This window comes from Pseudorca crassidens, chromosome 21 (genome assembly GCF_039906515.1).
Source record: "Pseudorca crassidens isolate mPseCra1 chromosome 21, mPseCra1.hap1, whole genome shotgun sequence".
NCBI lineage: Eukaryota > Metazoa > Chordata > Mammalia > Artiodactyla > Delphinidae > Pseudorca > Pseudorca crassidens.
In genome coordinates, this window is record NC_090316.1 from 27,612,827 (window position 1) to 27,634,101 (window position 21,275).

A 21,275-nucleotide genomic window follows, 5' to 3' on the forward strand; every position below is an offset into this window, starting at 1 on the left:
CTTGAGGTTTAAACCATTCTCCCGTATAATCCAGATATGGAACACACAGACACACATGTCTAGGAAGAAAGACATTCTGAAGAGAGAGAGAAGGACAAAGCACGTTTCTCCAAGTGTACCTCCTTTGTGGTACTCACATTTCCGGGGCTTGAAAGGGAGGGCCAGTGATGGGGCTGATGGCCTAATGGAGTTGTCCGGGTCTACGGTTCTCGTTTCTCATATGCAGGGTTTGCTTACCATTCGAGGTGCTGCTTCATTGCCTAAAATGTGAGATTGTTTGAGAGGGCTGAGAAAATTCTGGTTGCCCTTTGGAGCAGCTGAGAACATGGACAGGAAGCCAGACAGGAAGCTGGTGTTTAAAATCCTGCTCTGTGGTTTCTCTTGGGTGAGTTATTTACTGAGCTCCTCTAGGACATGCCTGCCTCAGTGGGGCAGCTGCCTCACAGGATGGTTGTGCTCCAGGGGCAGGGTCCGGGGGGGGCAGGGTCCGGGGGGCAGGGTCGGGGGGGCAGGGTCCGGGGTGGGCAGGGTCCGGGGGGCAGGGTCCAGGGGGGACAGGGTCCAGGGGGGCAGGGTCCAGGGTGGGCAGGGTCCAGGGGGCAGGGTCCGGGGGACAGGGTCCGGGGGACAGGGTCCAGGGGGCAGGGTTGGGGGGACAGGCTTAAGCCCCCATACAGGCAGGCCAGCAGTCTGAAGGGAGTGAAATTCATGGGGGAGTTGTGATGGGCATTGCCCCCCTCCCCTGTGGGGCCTGTCAGGTGGCATCTGCTGGGAAGATGGCTGAGCAGGGCAGTGAGCTGGGCAGTGCATGTGTCCAGCTTAGAGGCTCAGGATGGGCCACTGCAGCAAGAATGTCAGGATCAGTTCTCTTTGGTGAGAAGTGAAACCCTCAACAACAGAGAGATGAGCAGTCGGGAGAAAGAGCTGGCGTATTTGGGGCTAAGGGGGCCCAGTTCTCCGGGCGCCCCTCCTGGCAGCCATCTGTTAGTGGGGGACCCACTGTGGACATGAGGAGATAAAGGCCAGCACACGTTCCAGACGGCCAGCAGCGCCGTTTCCACCGTCATTGACGCTCTGCTTCGTGTTCTCGCCAAAGCCTGGAAGCTTCTTTTTGACGGGCCTTCGATCTTTGCAACATGAAATAGTCACGAATATCCGGCCAGTTGGATAGACGTTTTCTAAACTGCGTTAGACCATTTCTTTTGGTGCTTTCTGAGACAGAATGTATGGAAGTTAACAAAATATCTTAGAATAATTTTACTTTTTTCAAGTATTCGAACAGATTTTTCTGCATTGAGCATCTATTTTGGCCCTGTGCTATAATTTCATGAAATCCTTAGGACTTAACTTTGCCCCGTAATCCATGTGACCCCGAGGTTTCCATGATTCAGAACGTTTCTGACGCCACGTTTTAGCTTTCAGTCTCCTTTTTTATGGCCTCTGACATCTCTCCTTGATATCGTGTTTTTCCTCCGTCTTATTGCAAATTTTAGCTAAATTTGTAGAAGTAAAGTCACTGAAGCTTTCCTTTGCATGAGTCAGGGTTCTTCAGGTCACACGCGGTGGAGGCCCAGTGCCGAGTGGCTTCAGACTGAAGCTTTTCTTTGCATGAGTCAGGGTTCTTCAGGTCACACGCGGTGGAGGCCCAGTGCCGAGTGGCTTCAGTAAAAAAAAGGGGATCCCTGTGGCTGGGAAGCCGGGGAGGGTGGCTGTAACTCACACCTCTGACCACATCCTCCGGGTTTCCTCTCTTCGGCTCCTGTCTGCTTGCAGGTTCAGCCCACGTTCGGAACATAGATGGCAGTGTTTAGGGAGGACAGTGAATGGCTGGATGGAGAGGATGCAGGGATGCTCAGATGGTGAAGTAAACAGCTTTTACTCTGTGCCTTTGTGATATCTTGTTTTTTTTAATGAAGTATAGTTGATTTACAAGATTGTGTTAGTTTCAAGTGTACAGCAGAGTGACTCAGTTATGCATATATATCAATATATATTTCTTTTCCAGATTATTTTCCACTATCTCAGTAGGTCATGACAAGATATTGAATATAGTTCCCTGTGCTGTACAGTAGGTCCTTGTGTGTTACCTATTTTATATACAGCAGTGTGTATATGTTAATCCCAAACTCCTAATTTATCCCTCCCCCCCTTTCCCCTTTGGTAACCATAAGTTTGTTTTCTATGTCTTTGAGTCTGTTTCTGTTTTATATATGGATTCATTTGTACTATTTTTTTAGATTCCACATATAAGCGACATCATATGATATTTGTCTTTCTCTGTCTGACTTACTTCGCTTAGTATGATAATCTCTAGGTACATCCACGTTGCTGCAAATGGCATGATTTCATTCTTTTTAATGGCTGAGTAGTATTCCATCGTATGTATGTACCACGTCCTCTCTATCCATCCATCTGTCGATGGGCACTGGGGTTGCTTCCGTGTCTTGTGTGCCTTTGTGGTATTTATCTCGCTCATCCATTGACCTGTGCTGCTGCTCCTTGGCTACGTTCCCGGTAAGCCAGATGTGGGAACAGGGAGTTTTTTGGACTCCCAGGCACTTCCTATATATTATTCTCACTAATTTTTGCAGCAGACTTAAAAGCCGGTTGTTCTCACACACATTGTGCCAGCGGGGAAACAGCCCCACTGCAGCTGAGCCTGGGACATGGCTGCAGTCAGCTCTGGCCTCTGAGGCGGGGCATCCCGACTCGCCCCGCCTCTCGGCGATAGGCTCCCTGTGACAGCCCTGATCAATCATGCCAGTCGTGTGTTATTTATACTTGGACACATGCTGCACCCTGCAGTCATCTGGGCGGGTTAGATGCTGCGCACGCCGGTGGTAATAACTATAAATAAGACGTAACTTGCCGACTAGGCATGGGTCCTCTTTTAGGTAGAAGTTCTGGCTAAATTAACCCCAGGATGAAACCAAGTCAGAGCTTGAGTCATCTCTGAAATAAATTTTTAAAAACCCAACCAAACACACACACATGCACCCCAGAGGCCACCTTCCCTCCATCCACGGCTAACAGCACCCTCGGGATTTGGTGTCAAAACAGTGAAAATGCTTATTGCAATCAAGTCTGTGTTAGAGACTCATCTGCGAGCGTCCGTTTAGGTACCAGGGAAACTTTAGCCCCAAAGCATTAAAGATACGTCTGCAAATTTTTGTTCGGGGTGCAGCGGAGTCTGGGGAGGGCGGGCGGGGGATGTCAGGGCCCTGCCCTCTTTTTCTCGGTCGGTAGCTGCTTCCTCAGTTTCCTGGGCGTGAGAAATGCACTTTGCGAGTCGGGAAGGATGCTTTTCACTTTTCGATTTTTCCGCCTCGAATGAAACTTTTTCCCTCCTAAGAGCAGGCTGATGATTTATGATGCAGGTATCAGCGAGGGGCCAGGCTTCCCAAGGGTCTATAAATAGCATCTCCTCAGCCATAAATGGGAGGGAGGCTGGACGTTTGGAGGGAGACGTGCTTTGCTTCCCTCGGCCAGAGCCTGCAGCCCGGTGAGCCCGTGGGGCAGACGCTGTCTCCTCTTCGCCCCCTTCCTTTCTCTCTGGGTGAGTTTCCTCCGCTTCTTTCCTTTTCTGATGTGAGGCTTTGGAGGAAGGAAGGATAGCGTGCAGAAGCTGGCTGCACTCAGATTTCCTAAGCAGAGGGTGTCAGGGTGAAGCCATGGGAACCGACGAACTCCGCTCCATGCAGAAAGCCAGCCAGTAATTAGAGCCAAGGTCTGGGTTTCTTTGACTGGATTCGAATACTTTCTGTGTTGTTAGGAGGTTCTGAGCCCCTTCCCAGCCCTCGCACTTTAGCCCTGGTTTTTGCAGCATCTCCTTTTGGTCCCTGAGTTGGTTGATGGATGTCTGCAATTTTCACGAGTCACAGAAATGAGAGTCTCTGTCAGGAGAGGGCAGGTTTGAAATGGTGTGAAATAAAATTGGATATTTCCTTAAGAGAAACAGAAAGAAAGCAGGGCTATTCAGCTCAGACCTGACTGTAGCATCTAGGGCAGGGGACAAAAACAGTACTTCTTGTCACTGTTTCTAAGTTCTCCCCTCACAGTGATGCTTTTCTCCTTTGTGCTTTTTCATGCGTTATGATCCTGCAGGATTTTCAGGCTCGGTTTCCCTAAGAGAGCCTGAGCTTCCTCTGGTCATGCTCTTGAAACGCTGCCCCAGAAAAATGCAGTGGAGTTGGATGCCTGCACCCAGGAGGCCCGGGAGGGGCAGTGAGGCAGGAACGTGGGGTCTCAGTGCTTGGAAACGCTTAGCTCTCTCCACCTCCTGGTCTCAAGGTCCTTCCTCACTGAGTAGAAGTAAGACAGGCGTCGAAGAGCACACGCAGCAAAGATCATTTAGAGTAGCTATTTACTGGACTAAGTCTGGGCTCTATGTGCAGCAAATTCGCATGATGCTAACTCTGAATTAGGGACCTTCACCCATGTGCCTGTGCGTCATGAAAACAAGGGTAAAGTTTATGGGATGAAATACTTGTGTCACCGTTGATTTGTTTTTAATTCTCGCCATTTATGAAAAATGTGGTAAGTCGCTGGGTTGCTGGAAAGCTTCTGTCCGGGAAGCAGCGCATTATCTTGTCTCTCCATCTAATTCGATCCTGCTTAAGCGTTGGGCCCGGGTGGGTCAGGCTGCCTGGAAGAACCCTGGAGCTTCAGGGAGAGAGGTAGCTGAGCGACCTGCTAAGACGTTCAGTCCTGGGGCTGAGAGGCTCCTTGGGGGACACTTGGGAAGCTGGCTGACCGACGTTAGATGTCAGGCCACGTCGGATGGTGAGGATTTTGAGAGTTATGCTGTGCTCAGTTATATTTACTTTTGGAGCTGAGTAGTTTGGAAAAACCTTGGGGAAAGTAGTCCCCGATGTGAATGGAACCCGTCTTGGGAACCGAGGGCATAGTTCCTTGGGGCTGTGGACAGACCGTACCCGTTCTGTTTCTCCGAAAGAGCTTTACCTTGGTGTGTTCATGGACTTCAACAACTTTAGCTGCACAAACAACCATTTCTTTTATTAAATGGAAGTAAATTGTGTTTTCATTGAAACGTTTTCACAGATTAAAACCCTTCTTGGTGACATGAGAGATCGGTTCCAAATAGTCCTCTCAGGAAGGGATCAGGGTGGAGCCTGTCACAGACGCACGGCCCCCAGTGCTTGACAGGCTCGCGTTTCATTTCAGTGTCATGATTCCCAAAGGTGTCAGGAGCGATGGTGGGTGGGAAGCAGGCCGGTGCCGAGTCAGACGCCGGGATGGAAATTTGGCTTCGTCACCGGGAACCAGTGACCTGAGGGTTAGTTTCATCATCTGAAGCGGTTTCCTCATAGGAAAGGTCGAGATTCGAACCAGGACAGAATAAGGTGACGCATCTCAAGTTGTGTAAAGTCACTCACGATCGCTGAAAACACCAGAACCTGTGTGTTTCACCAAGGTCGACTCTGCTTCTGTGGTATTTGAGGGCGGTCAGTGGGCGGAGCAGTGTTGCCTCCGGTGGTTTTAAACTTGGCCACAGATCCGGGCGCCGCTGGCGCTTGAAGGAATGTTCCTGCCTCCTCCTCTGGCCCCTCTGTTCTCAGCAAAACAAACTGAGACCCGAGAGCTGGGTGGGCGGCAGGGTCAGCGCTGGAATCCCGCCCCCGACGCCCCCTCCATGCGGGACTCACCCCCCAGAACTGTGCTGGGGGCCGCTGTCTTCGCTGTGTTTTGAGGCGTCAGCTGGGGGTCGTTTCCCTAAAGAGGAGAAAGTGGAGGGAGCTCTGTGCACACCGCCCGCCACGCCCTCCTCTCGGTGGGGTCCCCCTAGCACAGCTGGCCACGCCCCTCATGGCCCCAGGCTGAGGGGGGTCGGAGCCCATGCTGAGCCTGCAGGGAACTCGCTTCCACGAGGCGTCCTCCCCCCTGTCTGCAGGTCCCCAGTGGGGACAGGGACACCTGGGCAGGTTCTGGAATTTTTTTTTTAATTTTATTTATTTATTTTTGGTTGCGTTAGGTCTTCCTTGCTGCACACGGGCTTTCTCTAGTTACGGCGAGCGGGGGCTACTCTTCGTTGTGGTGTGTGGGCATCTCATTGTGGTGGCTTCTCTTGTTGCGGAACACGGGCTCTAGGCGCACAGGCTTCAGTAGTTGTGGCACGCAGGCTCAGTAGTTGTGGCTCACGGGCTTAGTTGCTCTGCGGCATGTGGGATCTTCCCGGACCAGGGCTCGAACCCGTGTCCCCTGCATTGGCAGGCGGACTTTTAACCACTGTGCCACCAGGGAAGTCCCCAGGTTCTGGAATTTGAGGTCCACTGAGCAGAGCCCAAATGGGTGGCCTGGCGTGGGCTTGGGCTGTGTGGTGGCCCTTCCTGTGCACCTGGGCTGGGCTTGAGGCTCATACAGTCAGTGAGTGTGGGCAGGGGGCCCCATGCACAGAAGGTGGGAGTTTGCTGCCTTCCCCGGAGCAGGCGTCCCTAAGATGTCTCTGTCCTTGAAATGCAATGGCCCCCCGGTCCAGGCTTGGCCGGCGCGGGGCAGGGCAGGTGCTCCAAGTGCGGGTGGGTCAGCATCATGTCCACTCAGTTAGCAGAGAATCACGTGGGCTGAGCCCTGGGTACCGCCGCGGTCCCATGGTGTCTTGGGGGTCGTACCTCCAGCAAGTCCACGGTCAGAGCGAGAGCACGGGAACCACGTGCACTCGACTCCGGCCCTGCCCCTGATCGCCAAAAAGCGCCTGCTCCCGGCAGGAGGCGCGAGGACTCAGCGGCCACACTGGCGTCATGTCAGCCCAGGACACGGCGGGTGCTGACTGCACTCGGAGCCCGCAGGTCGCTGGCTCTGAGCAGGAGCAGGGTCCCACCAAGGGGGGGCTCTGACGGTGCTAGCTGCCACACTCTACACATGTCGAGATAGCTTATCCTCTCCGGTCACCTAGGCCATTTTTGGATTCTTCCCTCTGCCAAGAAACACACCCGGATCTGCAGGGTGACTCCACACAGATGTAAGTAAATACTGTGACGGGACAGGACCACTGGTGCAACAGCAGGTGCAGGGGCTGTTCTGGGTTTTTCCGCTGTAGCTGACTTTTCTCCATGAGTGCAGGGGTGATGGGAGAAGGCGTCTAGATGACACTGGCTCCAAGTGGCGACCCGTGTGCCCCAACACATCAATCCAGTGACCTGTCCCCAGCAACGGAGTGTGTACCTTATGGACGGAAGCTTTCCTTGAAGATTCACCCTGAGTAACTCATTGGAAAATCCCAGAGATGCAGTCGAGGATATTGTGCAAGTGTTAAAGTGATAAGTGCATGTTTTCAGACACCTGCAGAATTCAACTTAACAGCAACAAACAACGATAGTGTGCTAGGGGCGGCCCCCAGTTGTTTGTTCCTCCCTACCAAGCACGGTGCCAGCACCGTGCAGATTCAGTAGAACGTCCAAGATAGAGAAATGATAGGTCAGCCCAAGGTCACTTCACAGTAGTGCTGGAGTCGGAAGTCAATCCTAAGCCTGTCAGGTGTCAAAACCTGTGCGCTTGACCTCAACGTTATGGTACCTCTTTCAAACCGGGGGTGGAGTGGAGGGGGTATGTTTTTATTGGGTTCTTTGAGGTGCAGGCACTCTATTATATATTTATAGTCAAATGTATGCCAGCCACACACTGGACCCTCAATGGAGACGTGGTAGCTGGTTTTTAGGAGGGAATTTTGAGGTGAGTTAGTGTGGAGAAGTATAGAAGACCCCGAAGGAGAAGTCTGGCGGCCTCTGGATGGGCAGGCACTTTTTGTATGTTTTTAGGGAAATCACTTCTCCTCTCTGGCTGTCGGGTCCCCTGCCCCACTCGTCCTCCCCCATAGAATAGGGGTTTGGATAATCCCCAAGGATCTTTCCAAGCTCTATAATTCTGTGATTCTAGAAAATCACAGTCTAAAGGGAACGGATCCTGAGACATAGACTTCGAGCAAATTCTATGCTTGTAAGGTTTTCTAACATTTGCTTAGAGGTGTGCGCTGCAATGAGGAATGAGGGTGAGGGCTCGTCTCAGGACAGGACCTGGCATTTTCTGCCCGTTTCCACCCCCGTGTCCCCTGGGGCTGTGCTGTGAGGCCTCCTAAGGGTCCTTCTTTAAATCGGGGCAGATTATTCCAATTTCAACACAGAGGACAAAAATGGAGCTCGGGTTTGGAGGAGTTCTTGGGCCCCTTTATTTGGGACGTTAATAATCACAGGGCGGGCTTCCCTGGTGGCGCACTGGTTGAGAGTCCGCCTGCCGATGCCGGGGACACGGGTTTGTGCCCCGGTCCGGGAGGATCCCACATGCCGCGGAGCGGCTGGGCCCGTGAGCCATGGCCGCCGAGCCTGCGCGTCCGGAGCCTGTGCTCCGCAACGGGAGAGGCCACAACAGTGAGAGGCTCGCGTACCGTAAAAAAAAAAAAAAAAAAAAAAATCACAGGGATTTAGGGACATTGTCTGCGTCCCTTTTTAGAGAGAGTCAAGCAGCCTGGTAAGTTGGCATTTTACTTATTTGGGTGAACACGTGCAGCAAACGGCCGTCTAATACCTGCACTGCCTCAAATCCCCACATCCTTGCTGCAGGGTGGGTCTCGAAGACTTCTTGTTTGGGGAGAATTTAGCCAAAGAGCGCTCACTTCCCCGCATCCCCCAGACTGTGGAGCTGGGCTCAGCCCCCAGGCCTGCCCCTCCCAACCAAGCAGGCCGACAAGTAGCCAGTGAGATGGGATTTTAGGGGGCTGGGTCTGGAAGGCTTCCTGGAGACCGTTCTGTTCTCAAACCCCCCTTCAGAGCAGGAGAGTCTTCACTTCCTGCGTGGATGCGGAAACCTCCATGCGGCTGCATGCTTTCCGGGGCGACGCTTCCTGTCTGCTTTTCCCGAGGTCCTGAGCCCCAGGGTTTTCCTGCTTCCCACTTTGCCCCTGGGATGCCCTCTGCCCGCCCCACCTCCACCCATCACCTCCCCAGTCCATTGGGCTCTTCTCAAATGTCACCCGCTTCAGGGCCTCTGACTGCCGTGGCCCTGGGCCACGTGCTCCCCCCCACCCCCCGTTACTTCCCAGCACGTTTTGTGTCTCCTTTGCTCTTATCTCCTCCTCTCTTGTATTCTGTTTGTTTACTTCTGTGACCTGTGCTTTAATTATTTTTATCCTTATTGCTCACAAGGTAGTTTATAGACATGGAGTGAGTTTACAATTAAGTGAAACGTGCGGCTCAATCTTCTAATTTTTATGGAAGCAAAGAGAAATGAAGTCAGGTCCCAGGGAACTTAATAGGCATCCAGGATTATTTCCTCTTATAGACTCTTTCTTACATTCTCTTCCCCTACAAGGGTTTTGCTAATTGGAGTTGATTTTCCTCTTTGGAACAACCTAAAAGGTTAGTGTGAATTGCAGGAGCCTGATTACTTTAGAAATTCCAGGACCTCTGCTCTGTTTGTTACTCTTTTTCCTAGGTGTCCACAAAGATGTCGCTTGTTGCCGTGCCCTTCTACCAAAAGAGACACAAACACTTTGACCAGTCATACCGTAATATTCAAACAAGGTACCTTGTGGATGAATATGCAGCGAAAAAGTAAGTTGTAATTCACTGATGGGGGCAGGCCGAGCCTTGATGACGAGCTTTGTCTGACTTTCAAGGCAAGAAGCTTTATCCAGTCCCCTGAAGACTGGAGGTGAACTGGTTTAGCCGGGGAGGTAGGGAGGGCCGTGCTTCCCGATGCCCGTGTCCAGAGCCAGACGGGGAACGTGGCTGACCTGGCTGCACAGCAAACTTTATGTGGGGCACTGCATGGCATCGTGGCAGGTCCTGGCAGATCCTAGTAGATCCTGGCAGGTCCTGGAAGATCCTGGGAGATCCCGGCAAATCCTGTAGATGCCGGCAGGTCCTGGTAGACTGGCTCTTAGCCCCTGGTTTAGCTCATGAGTCCTGGACCTTCAGTAATTGCTCCTTGACTTCACTCTTCTTCATATGCCTTCCAGAGCTAGAATCTAAAAGGTCACCAAACAGCGAGGGCGATGAGAAGGAAACCCATGGGAAAGAATGTCGGTGGGACAGAAGTTAACGGGGTCCGAGTGAAGATGGGATGGAAGCCCATCTCAATGATAATTTTGCTATGTTAATAATAATGTTGCAAAAGGTAGACTTTTCGTTCACTGCCTGATAGGCTGGTGTCAAGCCGCAGGCTCATCTGTGAGTTTCTGAGGTTCTGCGTCTGCAGGGGCCAGCGGCACATGCCCTGGCCGCCCACGTTTCCCCGGTGTTAATTTAGGAGGTGGACGCCGGGCACAGGCTCCGGCCTCAGGTCCCCGTCCAGGCCCCTGTATTTAGAACCGCCTGTGGTCCTTTGTGCTTAGCTGCCATCCTGGTAACAAACAAAGCCAAACATTCTGTGCCCCTCCCAGCAGCCTCAGGGAGCTTCGGATCCCTTAAGATTTACATATATATATATATAATCATGGCCTCAGGCCAAAAGGGCCTGGAAGGCACTGGCTGGCCTGAGGGAGGGGCAGGGGTGTCGTGCAGCTGAGTCTGGGGGCACGTCCCTGTGGGGGATGGGCCTGTGCAGTCGGGCTGGAGGCCACACTTAGGGGGGGGTGTGTGTGTGTTCACACGTGCCAGTAAGCGCATACATGCAGGTGTGCCTGTAGGCATGTGCATGTGTGTGTGTCCGCATGTGCAGGTGTGGGTGCCCTGCATTTCGAGGATGGTTTGGGGGCGTGATGCTGTTTGTGACGATGCATTTTTACACTTCTCCACCACGTGTGATTTTTCCCATGTTCGCCAAGGCGCGCTTCCACCCAGACGTCTTCCCAGAAATCTGTCACTCAGGAGGCGTCCTCGCAGAGAGAGTCCAGCCAGACGGCACCGGGGGGGACCACCTGCAGGTTGTGTGCCAGGAAGGTGAGCTCCGCGCTGGAAGAGGACGAGCAGGAAAGGAAGCACAGGTAACGCCCTGCCCTCTCTGCCTGCAGCTGGGCCAGCCCCGGGGGCCGCGCGCTGCCCTGGGGCCTGGGCAGGGGCTCTGCAGTCAGAGAATGAGGCGGCGGGGGTGGGGGTGGGCGCATAGCTGAAAGGGGACGTGTGCAAACTGGGAAGGGAACACTTGCTGCAGTGAAAGCCACGCACGACCGTTTTCAGTCGATTCTTATTCTCCACCATCATCGTCTTGATTCATCCCGAGAAGGAAACGACTGGGGGTGGATTTTCTGCATCCTCGTGCAGAAGAGAACCCTGCGGTCCAGAGGACCCACGGCCACTGTCCACACGTTGCAGCTGGATTGGCCTCAGGCCTCTGTCCTCTGCCCCCAGACTCACTCCCTTTCCCCAGAAAGCATGCTGGTCCCATTCGGAGGCCTCAAGACCTCAAGGGCTGAGTTGGAGTTTTCGAATTTCCACCACCAGCCTCCTCGGCTACTAAGGAACAGCTGTGAGGCTGGAGACTTGAGTGGGGAATCTTCCAAAGAGAGGCCAGGACTCCAGCCACGTGTCCGTGTGGACACAGAGCTGAAGGGAGGGGCTTCTGTAGACCCTCATGCTTCACATTTCTACAGACTCAGCTCATGGGGAATATGTCACAGGAATGGGGTGGGTGACTAAGAACCTCGGTCTTAAAATTATTTCCAGATCACAGAGAAACAGGTGGTCAACTGACTTGGATCTTTTCAGAGCAGAGGACTCGAGCATCTCATGTATGCTTCATTTCGTATCTGCTCTGTTTTTACCCCTCACCTTCTCCTCCTACTTACTTCTAGAAAGTTTTCTCTGTATCGCTAGAACACTCAAAACTGGAAGGAAAATGAGATTTGGTTCAACATGTTTCAGTCTGAAAGTTGCACTATGACTAAGGAATCTATTTAGTGAAAATATTGTATAGCTGAAAAGATTAGCCTTTATTTATTTATTATTATTTGTTTGTGGTACGCGGGCCTCTCACTGTTGTGGCCTCTCCCGTTGCGGGGCACAGGCTCCGGACGCGCAGGCTCAGCGGCCACGGCTCACGGGCCCAGCCGCTCCGCGGCATGTGGGATCTTCCCGGACCGGGGCACGAACCCGCGTCCCCTGCATCTGCAGGCAGACTCTCAACCACTGTGCCACCAGGGAAGCCCTAGCCTTTATTTTAAAAAATTTTTGAATCATCTTTTAGATGCCTTATGGGAATTTTGCCCTGAAAATTTATTTTATTGTCAAGTGAAGACTTCTTTTGTGAAAGAATCACTTCAGAATGTGTACATTAAGGAGCTGGGTTTTTATGTGTTGGATTATTTCAGAAAGGGTTCTACTATGCTTAAGGTTTTGGCACAGGGAGTGAGAAGACCAGAGCTTTATAATTTTATTTTAATCAGTTATACCTTGGTGTGATCTTATCCCATAAAGTTCCTACTCCTCAGTTTCCTGGGGTGAAATAAATGGGGAAAGGAAGCGTGTATTAATCTGAACAGTCAGGGAGTGGGTTACCATGATTGACGTGGTTCAGCAAAAATGACTTTTGTGACAATCCTGGCTGTTGGAAATCTTCCTAAAACACATGAAGCTACTGCTGCAATAGCAAATCTGACTCAAGAATGTATTTTGATTCTTGATGACTGATTATAACGTTACTGTGTCCCTGGAGCCCAGGGTAAATGTCAGTCCCTCTGGGCAAGCACAGTGGATATAGGTCAGGGCTGTGTCAGCTCTCCACGGAGCCCAGCACCCATGCTTTGGGATTCTGCATTTTAGGACCCTCACAGTATTTTATTCTCACAACCCATGTGCATATCTCCCATGTGAAAGGTCTTACTGAAATTAGGTCTTTCTTCCTTTAAAAGTAAATCTAAGTAATTGGAGGTTTTGGTGAGCGGGGCCGGAGTTAATGGAGATTTTATCGCAAGCCCTGCTCTGTCCCTGCCATTCGAGGGAGCCCGGTGTAGGGTGATTTGAGGAGTTCGATGAGTTCCAGTCCTTATTATGATAAGTCACTACTCTTGCTGGCCTTCCTGAAAGTACGTATTTATTCCTTACCTCCTGTGGCAGATATGAGTTCAACCTACAGGACAAATCGGTCCGTGGAGAGAGATGAAGTTATGGGTTCATCAGTTTGAGTTAAGCTGTGTCTTCATGTAAAATAAATACCAATGAGGCATCGGTGTGCCCTGAAGGGTCTGGAAATGTCCTCCTGGAAGATACAGGGGATTAGAAATGTCCCTTTGACGCCTCTACTTCTGTCCTGTGAAAAGTGGGCCTCCCTGCGTTATGCAGCTGTCCGAGGGGCTTGTCTTTAGGGCAAATGCACGATGAGTGACATCATTCTGCACAAGGGGGCAGTGTCACAGTCACCCCATCACAGACTAGCAGGGGTGCCTTCTCAATGTCCCAGATCACAGTATTTGGGGCTGGGCCGGCCAGGGGGAGCAATTCTAGTTCTAATATTTATTATAAAATATTCGGGACTGGCGGTGCTATTGACAAGTGCAATTCACATAGACATTCTAAACGAGGTCCAGATGGGACTTCTGATCCTTTAAGCTTATCAGGACAGTTTGCCGCAGGAATAGAGATTTGCCTTTGCTTAAGCTGTCATTTAGTGGGATTCACTGCAGACAGGAAAGCTCGGTTCCTGCGAGCCCTCTTAGCAAAGCGCTCGCTGTTTCTCCCACCGGGACCTACAAAATCATTTCTGTGCGTGTGGCTCCAAGAGTGAAGGGGAGCCGGGCAGTTGGGATTACGTGATGTGACGGGTGTGCACCTGTGCCTGAAAACCTAGATGCTTGTTCTCCTCCGTGGAGAATCACCATGAGCAGAGGGTGTGGGGAAAGGCCGGAGGGGCGAGGAGATTGTGGGTGTGCGTCCAGGGGAGGGGACGCAGGCAGGTGTGGGCTGGGCTGGGCTGGTCGGAAGTGAAGACGAGGCTGAATCAACACTGGCTCGGGGTTTAGCTTTTATTATAGTTCCTGTCTTCACGGTTCTGCCTGAAGAAGCTGCAGAGTTTCCTGAAACTCTGTGTTCAATCTCCAACTTCCCGGACACCTGACACCAGGCCTGCGATTTGCGCTGTGTCTGGAGAAGCGCAAACTGGTAGTCAGGGCTGCGGGAGAGGCTGGGGATAGGGGGGAGCTGCCCGGGTTCTAGGACGGCTTTCCCCACGCTGCTGGGCCACACAGAGCAGGAAGTCCTCCAGTCTGACACCCCACCGTTATGAGCCACGTCCACCTGGTCCCCGCCTCCCCGGCTGCACACGTGATGCTGCCGTTTTCCCTTCCCGGGCAGCCCAGGGAACAGCAAGCCTCTGGCTCTGCTGGGGCCTCTGGAACGCGGTGGTGAAGGAGGGGATGGGGCCGGGGAGGGGTGACAGGCTGGCTGGTCGCACCGCTGGGCCAGGCAGTGCGAGGATGTAACCTGTGGAGCCCATAGAGGTGGCCCTCGGGCCAGAAAGGAGGTGCCCCTCATTTCTCTGCCCCGACAGATTAAGAAGCTGCTGACTGTATCCTTTTACTTTTTCTAGAATACAGACTTATTTCTTAATTTGAATCTATTAGTTCAGAAGGCTTCACTTCAGTCTTAAATTCACTCAGAAACGGCAGCCTCTAAGGAAAACGAGTGGGTCCTGTGAGTCGCGGCACAGAGGAGAGCTTGCAAAAGAAGCAGAAGTAGCTTCTCTCCCACCCTCTCCTCGAGCCCACTTAGGAAGTCCCCGGGGACCGTGTGTCTGGTCCCAGGCCCTCAGTGACCACATGCCCTTTGCACGTGTCCCGAGAATACTGTGGCATCTTGGCTTCTGCAGGTACCAGTCACTGGTGGCTTCCTATGGGGAAGCCAAGCGGGAGCGTTTCCTCAGCGAGCTGGCCCAGCTGGAGGAGGACGTGCACCTGGCCCGCACCCATGCGCGGGACAAGCTGGACAGATACGCCTTGCAGCACGTGGACAGATACGCCCTGCAGCACGCGGTAGGGGTGGGCGGGTGCCGGGTGCAGCTGTGCCGTCAGCACGATGCCCGCGGGCCTGGTGGCGGGAGCCTCGCGCCCCTGGCACCCTGACGCGCTGCTTCCCGGGGCAGGTGGATGACAGTCTGGCCTGGGAGAGGCACTTACGTGAGGAGCGGCTGAACAGAGCCCCCGAGATCCTGGTGCAGCTCCGGTCACACACCATCTGGGAGCGGATGTCTGTCAAGCTGTGCTTCACCGTGCAGGGCTTCCCAACCCCCGTGGTGCAGTGGTGAGTGGGGGCGCCTCCCAGGGGCGGAGGCCCCGCTGCTCTTCCTTTGAAGGATCTGCAGCCCTTGACTCACCTGAGCGGGTGGAGAAGATGCACCTGCAGGGAGCGCGCGGCACCTACTCCAGGGACCGATGCTCTTGAAACTCACCAGGAAGTGCGTGCATGAAAACACGGAGAGGCCCCTGGAAATCCTAGGCAGGCGTTTTCATTTTAGTGCAATTGACCCAAATGATTTTCCAGAGGACTTTTATTGAAAACCAGGTTCCCGGAAATGACCTGTGTTTACCTGCAGCTCCGCTTTTACTCATGTAAGTGGAGACCCTAAACTCCAAGGCTCTGGAACCACAGTGAGAGGGTTCCTCGAGCCTTGTGATGCTGAAAATTAAATAAGCCCCACCGACGACACTTTTAGTTTCAACGTACGTTGCTAAAACTCACTTGTATGTTCATTTATTTTCCCACTTGCTGGTACCGAGTCCCCAGGGTCTGTCGTTGGCCACAACACCGCGCTTTCACATACGTCCTGGGTTAGGGCTCTCAGCAGTAGAGCAGAAAAGTAGTGCCTCCGCCCTCGGGCTGCTCACGAGGTGGGCCGGGGAGGCTGAGAGCCGCCCACCCTTGCCCTAGGGGGAGCCGTGGCCCTGCTGTCATGGGGGGACACGGAGGCCAGCCTCCTCCAGGCAGGGTGCAGAGCAGTTGGGTCTCTCCACGTGCACTCTGGCTACACTACGGCCTCCCTCCAGAGGCTGGGCCAGGGCCTAACCAACTGGCTACGTTTGTCCTTGGAGTGATGTATCCAGTGTTCCTGACAAGTTCCAGGGGACCTTTGGCCCACGCTCTGTCCCATGCAGGTTGAGGGTTGCCCAGGTAGTCTGAGTCCTGCACGAGCCCCCTCCCCTTAAACAGCCAAGAGTGGGCTCTGAACCTTTCCCGTAGCTGCTCCCGCCCTGCGATCCGAGTGGTGAATCAGGCAGAAGCAGAGCGAAAGTGTGCTGCGTGTGTGTGTGCGCGCGCGCGCTCGCCCGCCCACGAGGGGCGGCGGGGGATGGGAAACAGGAAGGTGGGGACACGTGCAAAACAGCCAGTCGGCCTTTACGCTCAGACAGGTGTTTCCCTCTTTCAGGTATAAAGACGGCAGCTTGATCTGCCAGGCAGGGGAGCCGGGAAAGTACAAGATTGAGAGCAAGTACGGGGTGCACACGCTGGAGATCAACAGGTGAGGGCTTGGCGGGCACGGCCGCGCCCCAGCACCTGCCCAGGTGAGCAGCCTCCCAAACACAGAAGCGGCGGGCAGCTCACACCACATCTGAATTCCGCGTGACGTTCCTGGTGTTTCTGAGTTAAATACGGGTCGTAGAGGCTTCCCTTTGTTTCCTTGGGGTCAGGCCAGAGGGATGTGGATTCAGTGGTTGGTTCTGCGGGGCTCCTGTTCTGGGAACGAAAGGAGAAAATGGCTTAAGGAAGGACGGTAGTGCCAGGTGTGAGGGTGTGCCAGGTGTGAGGGTGTGCCAGGTGTGAGGGCCGCGGGGAAACGCACAGACACCCTCACAGCCTGCTCAGCGGCCGGGCTGCATCTCCTGCAGGTTTGGGCAACGGTTCCTAAGCTCAACTCTTCAAGGAAACATGACCTTTATTTTCTTCTCGTAGCAAATTGAAAACATGCAGTAAATACAGATAACTAAAAGAAGGTAAAGTTCATCCGTATTTCCAACCTCCAGGGTCGGTATTTTGCTGTACTTACAGCACTGCTGTTTCCCTTACACAACACACGTGTAGAACCGTACAAGCACGTTTTGATTTTTTTTTTCCACAAAAGTGAGATTCCGCTGTTCATTTACTCTCTGCTGTTCTGTATACACAGCTTTTATTTTTTACAAAAAGATCGTAACATTATGCAGATTAATTAGGACAGAGGCTAACAGGTTACAGTTAAGATTAAAATTTGTGTCGAGTCATAGCCTTGTTTCTCTAGGTAAATTTGAGAGTGTTTAGAAAAGCTGGAGGCCCTGGCCCCATGGGCCCCACTGGCACTGTTTATTGAGAACCTATTCTGTGCCCCACACAGTCTAGGAACTTGTGTTAAAGCGACCAAAACCTCGATTCCTGACCTGGAGGTCCAGAACATGGCGGCAAGCCTTAAGTGTAATAAAAAAGGAATCATACAGTAGATCAGGGTGACGATGCTGGGTGCAGGGGTCGGGGCATATGGCCTGGGGCTGGGGCAGGTGTGGTGTTAAAGGGGGGCCAGGCAGGCCTTAGAGGAGAAGACATCAAAGGGGATGGAGGAGGGGACAGATGCGTGGGGCGGAGGCTCCGAGAAGGAGCTTCAGGACCCCAGGGCTGCAGCAGTTGGTGGCAGTCATAGGACAGAAGGGTAGAGATGTCACCAGCGCCGTGAAGATCACCCCAGACCCTGTAACCGTCACAAGGCTGTTACTGGGGGCAAAGGGGAAGTGAAAGATCTGTTTCCAAAGGGTCACTGACTGCGAACGGATAGTAGGGCAGACTTGGACAGCTTGGCCGAAATTCAAGAAAGATGGTGGGGCTTGGACCGCCGTGGATGAGGTGGAACCAGTGAGGTGGGCGGGGACCGATTTTGAAGTTAGAGCAGTAGGATTTGCTGATGGATTGGATGTGGGTGTCAGCGAAAAAGAGGGGTCGGAATCAGCCCCAGGGTTGGGGGCTCCTGCGTCAGCTGAGGTGCGGAAGGCTGAGAGTGGGCGGGGTCTAGGCATCCCACTTTCCTTCAATTTCCAAAATTTCCAGAAATTTCCACAGGCAGTAAGCCATACTATCTAGAAAGAGAAACTTTCCTTCTTTTGAAGAGTATTTTTATTTGGTGTGTGTGTGGGGTGACTCTTTTCTAACCTGGGATGCCCTAGCAACTGGTTTGTTTGCAAGCTGAATTTTAGTCATCGTTTTGAAAAGAGAAACGAATTCCCTTTCTCAAGTGTGAAAAAGTCCTGTTCACACTACGTTGGCAACTTTTAAATTTGTACTGGGAATAAGAGAAGCTTTGAACCATGAGAACTAAATCAGTGAGGCCCCAGTATATCCAGGTGTCCTCAGATCTATTACTTGGAGTTTGCCTCAGCTTGCCAAGAGTTAAGGAATTTGGGACAAGGAAATTTTTGAGACTAACTTTTCTCTCAGTATTCTTACCCACATTGGGACATTCTTAACAGATGAAATGTAGAGAGTCCTCAGAAAAAAGAGCCAGGGGGAAGCCCGCAAATTACAGCTGACCTCAGCTGTTCATTCCAAACTGCTGAGTTACCATCATCTGACCTGTGGCCGGCTAAGTGGTGAGGAATATGTTGGCTCCTTTGCTCCACTGGCTGGGGAATGAGCTCTTTCTGTTACAAGAGTGACATTTATTCCTATGAATATTCTTTGGCCACTGTCGCCGAATTCTTGAAGTGCCAAAAAGAGAGCTTAGTTCCCTTTGGTACTGTTCGAATTTAAGCTGTAATTCATACGATTTTATATGCTCATAAGATTTTCTCTTGGGACTCATAGGGTGAGTTCTGTTTCTTCAAAGAATTTTCATGCTGCTCTCGTGTTTTTATAAAGGTGCTTAGAACATCCTATCTTGTGTTTTATTCTAACCTCACCTCTCTGCGCTCCCCACTCCTCGCAGGGCGACTCCAGGGCTAATCTCTTCTTACACTTTATTTTTAGACTTTGATATTCAAATTCTACTTTGAATTAAGTTGTAAATCCCGTGTTAACACCGCTTAGAGTTTGAGTACATGGGGCCTGACTACACAAGAGAAGTTCACGTGCCACTTAAACGTTTGCCTGCCCCTCTTTAAAATAGATGAAGTGTTATTAGTTTCTCCCCTGGAGTGGTTTTGGGAGCACTTCAGATGGAGACTTTGGGCTGCAAATGTGCCCCACGGAAGTTTGTAAAAATTGAGACCAAAGGATACCACCTCTGCCTATTCTGGGATGAGGTCCAAAGAGAAAATAAACCCGTTTGCCCCTTAATCACTCGCTTGCAATTTCTGACAGCATGAAGTAGAGGCTCGAAATAGACTCTGTGGGCTGGCAAAGTGCTTCTCCTAGCATGGCGTCGGGCAGGAGAGGAAGATTGGGGGCCCATGGGCTGTGGTCAGGCATGTGGGTCTCCAAGTGACCTGTGAACAGAATTTTAAGTTGGGCACAGTCTCCTCCGAATCTGCAAAGTCCTGCCTGCCTGGTCCCTTGCTGTGTCCTCTGTCCGGTGCCCCCAGGCGCCATGCTTCCTGCAGCCCACCCCCTGCAAAAGCAGCCAACAAATATATATGAGCCCTCCCCCAGTACATGCACGTGTGTTTATTTATAATCTGTATATGTTCTACTGTATTTTATAGAATGTAAAACATTTACAAAAGAGATGTGCAAAAAGAACGAGACAAGAGTAAGCATAACCGGAAGTTCTAACTCTCGCCTGCATCCTCCCTCAGCCGGGTGCGCCCTGCCTGGGGTCTGTGGTAGTAAATCAGTGGGTCTGGAGGTTTTTAGGGGGCATGGGCTTCTTTACAAATCAGACGACCCCGTGGAGCCTCTCTTCTGCATAGGTGCACGTGAGCAGGTGTGCACGTGTGTGGTGCACCAAGATCCTGCCTCCAAGGCGCCTTTTCCCCAGCCTGGTCCCTCCTGCTAAGTGCCAAGTGCTAACTGGTTACCTGACCGGCTATCAGCGCTAGAGTGTTAGGTACGTCTGCCTCCGGGGTCCTAATTCTGTGAGTCAACTGAAAAGCAGCTCAGACTCCGGCGGGAGACGCCGCTGTCCAGGTGGGCTTGGTGCCTGGGGCTTCTCCTGCCCCTTCTTTGCGTCACAAACCTCCTTCTTGGGTTCCTCCAGCTGTTCTCAGCTAAGAAACGATGGAGAGCAACTCACTGCAGTTCTCAAAACGCTTAGAAATCCGTGCTGTTTCATTGGAATGTAAAGGCAAAGGAGAGGACCTTCTCCGGGGAGGGAAAGGGAACCTCTTTTGAACTTCAGTCCAAGAATTCAGCTATACATTTCAATGAATAATATACACAGTTCATACAGTACTATACAGTTGCAGAGTATTTTCAAATGCATTGTTTTATTTAATCGTCAGTGTCCCCCAAGTAAAGTGTAGGTATTCAATAAACGTATTTGAGACGTTTTAAATACATACTATTTATTTGTTAAAAAGTCAGTAGATGAGACTTATCAGGCTGGCCTGACGAGGGCACAGACCTGAAATCAGAACTTGCGGCTGACGACTGCAGTCTTGTAATAGTCTGAGTAAACATAATTTTGCCCCGGCTTTTATTCTGATTGCACAATATTGAAGAAAAGTCCTGATTCACAGCGATTAGTGGTCGCAAATGGGAACATTAAGTTTGACCTTGAAATCTCAGCGTGTAATTCAGTTAAGCAGGGAAGGCGTGAGCAGCTCTGCCTGAGGACCGTCGCGCGCGCGGCACAGAGCTGTGTCTGGGCTTCAGTGAGTGGCCAGTACGTGGTGTGTCCAGGGTGTGTTGCTACTGTTGTTTTAAAAACTGCTGAAATTCATATTGAAGAAGAAATTGGTAGCACGTTTGGGAGATTTGGTTTAAAAACCATGGGACACAGTTTGGAGACTACCTAGACTAAGTAACGTCCAGAAAGGCCTTTGAGGGAGGTATTGAAGAAGACGGAAACAGGTTTATGGTGACGGATGGACACACTCTGAGTGACGTCTGTACACGGTCTTCTCGAGCACTTGACGTGCTTCAGGCACCAGTAACCTCCTCACTCAGCAGTGGTAGCGAAGCTGACCAGCTGGGCCCAGGGACAGCCTTGGTTCAGGTCCAGCGGGGGGAGGGCCACTTCCTGTGCTGGGCTGCCCCGTCTGTCGGCTCTGGGTGGGGTGTCTGTTTTTGCCTTACGGCTCCTACTTCTGAGTCTGTGTCACAGTCAGGTTCCATCCCAGCCTCCAGGTCGGGGGATTTGGTGCGGAGGTCTGTACAGGAGCCTTTGCCTCTCCCCTGCATTGTTCTGGCTCCCGACTCCCCAGCCCATGCCTGACTCCCCAGCCCATGCCCGTGGGCGGCCCAACCCTCCGGTCTGCAGGGAGGGTGAGTCCCGCTAGT

At 52.2% G+C, this 21,275-nt stretch overlaps 1 protein-coding gene across 2 annotated transcripts in view; it reads left to right on the top strand.

Annotated features, from left to right (window-relative positions):
- The first annotated feature begins 1,841 nt into the window (after positions 1-1,841).
- MYOM2 (myomesin 2) overlaps positions 1,842-21,275 on the top strand; it is an 82,643-nt gene continuing 63,209 nt past the window's right edge. The window contains exons 1-6 of one of the 2 annotated variants that reach the window (XM_067721885.1): positions 1,842-1,864; positions 9,445-9,563; positions 10,778-10,936; positions 14,752-14,914; positions 15,025-15,182; positions 16,306-16,398. In XM_067721885.1, coding sequence (XP_067577986.1) covers positions 9,457-9,563; positions 10,778-10,936; positions 14,752-14,914; positions 15,025-15,182; positions 16,306-16,398 — 680 coding nt within the window. In that variant the 5' untranslated portion in view covers positions 1,842-1,864; positions 9,445-9,456. Of the gene's footprint in view, positions 1,865-3,418; positions 3,557-9,444; positions 9,564-10,777; positions 10,937-14,751; positions 14,915-15,024; positions 15,183-16,305; positions 16,399-21,275 lie in introns of those variants that run through there. The other variant, XM_067721886.1, reaches the window with a different exon arrangement.